At 41.1% G+C, this 5,321-nt stretch overlaps 1 protein-coding gene across 1 annotated transcript; it reads right to left on the bottom strand.

Annotated features, from left to right (window-relative positions):
* Window positions 1–1,303: 1,303 nt before the first annotated feature.
* On the bottom strand, window positions 1,304–2,329 carry LOC101863248. Its single transcript, XM_005093895.1, has one exon. It carries the CDS (start codon window positions 2,327–2,329, stop codon window positions 1,304–1,306), a length of 1,026 nt encoding a protein of 341 aa, XP_005093952.1.
* Window positions 2,330–5,321: the final 2,992 nt, after the last annotated feature.

Raw genomic sequence — 5,321 nt, 5'->3', positions numbered from 1 at the left:
TTTTATTTCAAAAGTTTGCTCAGGAAAGGAAAGCATCAAGCTCCTCCAGAACTGATATCTTTTCCAGAAACCAAAAGTCTAGCATACACATTATCAATTCATACTTAGAGAAGACAACGCAGCTAAGGGAACAGACAAACTGCTCCAAACTGTTCATTAGTTTTCAGAAATCTTTCGAGCCTGTCAGTAAAGATACTCCATGTGACCAGATGGATTTTTTTAATGACGTCAAAAATGAAAAAAGAAAAAAAACAACGTTTTGATAGCTGAGGGCAATATTGTCGTTAATGCACCAGGATATTACGTTCGTATACGATTTCAGTTTTTCGCTTTTTTCTTTGCTTTTGCTGAAATTCTGTGATTACTAAAATTCGGTCGTAAGTTGACAAAACGCCCTTTTCTTATTCACTGCATGTTAGAGATAAGAAGGCGATTTGTCAGTATAATCTATGTGTTATTATATAATTGCGTACTTGTGAATGGTTGTTTTCTATAGCTAAAAAAAAACACTACAGAACGTAGAACCATGGAAAAATTACTGGAAGTAGTCACAAAGACCAAGCTAAGTTTCTATCAATTCAGTAAGTGCTTAGTTTGCATTCATCTAAAAAAAAAAAATTTTTTTTTTTAAAATAGAAAACACTATCGGCCGTTCACGACTTGCCCCTTCGTCATTTCAATGCAGTGTTCAAGACATCTTTCGTTTTCCACGATACAAAAATTGCTCTTCTGCCGGAAGTAAACAAATCTCAACTGTTCGTCACTTTGGTCGCCTAAAACTTCTGAACTACTTAACTTTTGAATTGGAAAAAAATAAAGATGGTTCAGAATCATTTGAAGGGTGCACAGTTATATTACGGAGTCTGAAAGCAATGTAGTTTAATGTTCAGTTTTTCATTAGTTCCGTTTAGATCTAATCTTGGGGAAAGTCCGTCTTCTAAGACGCCTTTGTAAACAAGTGAGACCGTTCACATGCTGTGCGCACTGACCCTCTAATGACTTAACTCGACCGGTACCCAGCTAGTCTTTATGAAAGGTGTTCTTCCGAAATTTGAATGCTAATTTATATACCCAAAAAAAACCCAACTAGTCAGAGTTTCACTTTGATTTTCTTTTACATCGGTAGAGTAACTGATCAGGCTATCGGTTTAGTCATTTTCAAAAAAAAATTCATCCAAAAAGAATTTTTTTTTAAACCCCAGAAATTTTTTTCTGCTTAGGGCAATATTGCCGTGTTTGCTATTGTTGTTTCTTGTTGTTGTTTTTGTCGGTGAGATAATGTGCCAATTGGGTCAGCGGAAGCTCAGGCCGACCCCGTGGACGTAGAAGAGCGGAACAAATGTTGGAACTCCGCCCTGTACTGGGAGCTGAACTTGTAGTAGACAAAGATGTTGATGGAAGAGTTGAAAGCTTCCAGGGAGAAGGTGAGGGTAGACACTAACACCAGGATATGTTCGTAACGCTCGAAAAGGTTATAGCCCGGCACGGTGACGAGACAGGCGAAGTTGACCGTGTTTGGGAAATAGCAGACGATAAAGATGGCTGAGATTGCTGAGACAAGGCCGGTAACTCTCGCGTCGCGTTTCTGGGTCGCTTCAAATGCTGCCGTCTGCCCCATCAGTATGCGCCATTTTGATTGTTGTTTCAGTTTGAAAATGAGAACCGCCGTGAATATCACATCCCCGAAGAAAATGATCCATTGAATAACGATGTTTGTCAGAACGTACATCGGGAGTTCAATATCGTCCCGATTTCTGATATACGTCAAGCCAAGAAGAGACGCATTTCTTTCTTCGGAATATTTCCACACAAATCGTGTCGTGTAGAAATACGGGCACTGGCTGGCTACCCCCCACAAAAAAGTGGTGATAATAATTCCTTTAATTTTTCGAGTGGTGACGAGAGCTTTGATCCTCATCGGCCATAAGATACAGATGCATCTCTCCGCGGATATCAAGAACGTTATACATGCAGAGATTCGGACAAAAGTGTTGTGCATCCAGCTTCCTGTAGCGAGGTGAATCTCGCGGGGAAGAAAGGGCACGTGTTTGGAGTTTTTCATCCAGGGGTTCAGACAGATGGTGGCCCAGAACGTTCCAAGCAGCGCAGTCGCATCGGAGATGGACAGAGCTAAGAGGCTGATGTTTATCGTTTGCCCCCTGTCCATTTTCAAGAAGATGATGATGTTGATTACGTTGATGATGCAGCCGGCCAAAGAAAGCGGGCTGGTTATGCAGACGATAATGATATCTTGCAGGATTTGAGGTAACTCCACGTCTGATAGGATTGTATTATGAGCGCTCTCAGGCTCGCAGATTGAAGCATTCATTTTTTCTGTTATTTCTTTATCTAACAATACTTCAAGTCTTAAAATTTAATTTTTCTCGTTACTTTTATTTATTTTTTTGTTCTTTTGGGTGGGTTTTTTTTTTCCTATGACAATGTCCAAATTCAATCTATCAATCGCTGTCTGTATTGCAGCAGTCCTGGTGAGTTCAACTTACACACTTTATCTATTTTTTTTCTGCCCAGTTATCTTGCTTTTTTTTCTTTTTTTTTTTTTTTTCTCTAACACAGTATGACTGTTATCGTGCCAATGTGCGTCTCCGTTGCCATACAATTCTGAGAATAACGTAGTCTCGGTTTCATTCGGGTGGTTTATAAAGACTTTCATTGTCTTTACTTCGTAGTTATTGGAACGAAGAGTATTATTTTCTCTTCCTGGATCTTTGGAGCTTTGTGATTGGTTGTTAGTTCTCCGCACTTCGCCCGCCCCTTTGTTGTAGAGAGCTAGAGAGAGGAGATGGGGAGGGAGGGAGACTGAAAGAGACTGAGTGAGAGAGAGAAAGAGACAGACAGACAGACAGACAGACAGACAGACAGACAGACAGACAGACAGACAGACAGGCAGACAGACAGATAGACAGACAGACAGACCGATGGACAGACAGACAAACAGACAGACAGACAGACAGAACGAGAGAGAGAGGGAGAGAGAGAAGATGGAAAGAAATAGAGAGAAACACAGAGAGAGAAAGAAAGAGAGAAAGAGAGAGAGAGAGAGAGAGAGAGAGAGAGAGAGGTGGGTGGGGGGTTGGGGTGGGGGGGGGGATAAACGTGAAAGTGGACAATGGTAGATATTGAAGGGGAAAAAAGCTAACAGCAGGGGACCTAGTTAAGTATTTTCCCTCACACTTTAATTAAACAATAGACATTCTTGCTAGCTTCCGTGTAGTGATCTTTATAACGATTAAATTCTTGTCTGTCTGTGGCAAAAACAAAAATCGTTGTTGTATTTTTTTAATTAATTTTTTTTTTGCTGCTGTTGTTGTTTTAGTTGTAAATATTTTATGGCGCTTGCAGCACGCAAGCGTCATGTAAGTGCCAAAGATTAGAAGTGATATGAGGAAAAAAAATACGAAAAAAATAATATTTAACATCCTTTTCAATATTGTGGTTACTAGGAAATAATAATAATAATTGCATTTATATAGCGCATATCCATGCTCAAGAGCTTGCTCTATGCGCTTTGCAAATATTAAATTAAACAAACACAAAACAGAATTTGTCTAACATTCGTTCAGAACTCTAAGATTGTTTAAAAGGCGGGACCTCTGTATGTAACTTTAATCTCAGAGAGGACCAAGCTGAATTATTGGGGTGTTTTGAGCATTCCCCAAGACAACACAAGTTTAGAATGTGGAGGTGGCGTCTGTAGCCTAGTGGTTAGGCTACCGGATCAGTAATCGTGAGAATGCTGGTTCGGGGCTTCGAGCCCCAGCTTGGTCTGATGTTGTGTTCTTGGGAAAGATACTTCACACGAATTTCCCGTTTGGCTCAGTTCTTTTGGGTATGGACTTTAAACTCGAAGGTCCTGCCTCTTAAATAACCTAATATTGTTGATAGAGGTATTAAACCTTTACCATTTTTTCCTTTAGGGATTTAAGCCAGAGCTATCCACCCCGTGGTTGAGCGTGATACCAACTGAAAATGAAAAATGGTGAAATGGTATGGCTTTAACGCCCCTATCAACACTATTTGGGTCATTTAAAAGACCGGGCCTCCGAATTAAACGTCCATCCCCGAAAGGAAGCAGCCATATAAGAAATTCGTGTTAAGTGTCTTTCCCAAGAACACAACGTCGGACCGAGCTGACGCTCGAACACCCGAAGTAGCAATCTCACGACTACGAGTTCCGTAGTTTAACCACCAGGCTGTCGACGCCACCCATACCTCCTGAACTAGCGCGGCTGTCACATTGTTGGATCACATCATATTTTCTTTTCAACTGTACAACACACTTTAGAAAAAACACAAAAGGGAACAACAATAACAATAACAACAACAACAACAGCTGCAACAACAACAACAACAACAACAACAACAACAACAACAGGCGGCATCTCTTCGGGGAGGATTCAGGGAGGTTGGACTGCCTCACCCGCTACCCAAGGAAGGCGGTAGCCCTGGCGAAGAGCATACTCTTCGGGGCTTCAAACATTTCGAACGGATAGGCTACCAGTTACCACACACACACAACAACAACAGCAACAACAACAACAACAACAACAACAACAACAACAACAACAACAACAGCAAGAGCAAATACAAAACACCCAAACCAACATCTCCACCCTTTCCCTCCTCGCCAGTCGCCCCCTCCAACCCACTCTAGAAAAAAATCATTGCACAACAACAACAACAACAACAACAACAACAACAACAACAACAACAACAACTACAAAATAAATAATAAATAAATACCAATTTTCTTCATTTCAATTTCCTAAGGCAATCTAATAACTAGGTACACAGCAATATCTCATGGGGGAATCCAAGTTCAGGAACATTGCTATATATTTTATTGTATAGCTCGTCATTGTCTTGTTCATATTGATGCTTACTCACTTTATCTGTTCTCTTGTACCTCTAGGGCGTCGAGGGGAGAAAGAGAGTGTTTGTCTCCAGCAGGTTTGATGGCCAGGTCGGGTGGAATGTTCTATGTTTTCAGGGTATCCATATTTCCATTGTTAACGACCAAGGCAAATTTTTCCCTGCGAGATGAATAAAGATTGTCATTGTCATAGTCATCCTTAACACCTTCGATCCAGGTCTTCCCTGGTCTTCCTCTTGCCTTGTACCCTAATATTTTTTTCTGTTGTAGGCTTCACTGGTAAGCTGGTGGGGTGCCACCCTATTAATGACCATGTAAAACATTTAATGGTGAGGTTTGAAGTTTGCTTACCTGTACCGCGGGGCAGGAAAAGGCGATTTTACCCAAGAGACACAAAGTGTGTCCACTCCGGGGTGGCGTTGGGGGG

This window comes from Aplysia californica, unplaced genomic scaffold (genome assembly GCF_000002075.1).
Source record: "Aplysia californica isolate F4 #8 unplaced genomic scaffold, AplCal3.0 scaffold00071, whole genome shotgun sequence".
NCBI lineage: Eukaryota > Metazoa > Mollusca > Gastropoda > Aplysiida > Aplysiidae > Aplysia > Aplysia californica.
Note: the sequence above shows the minus strand (reverse complement) of the source record. Positions and strands in the feature narration are given on the sequence as shown.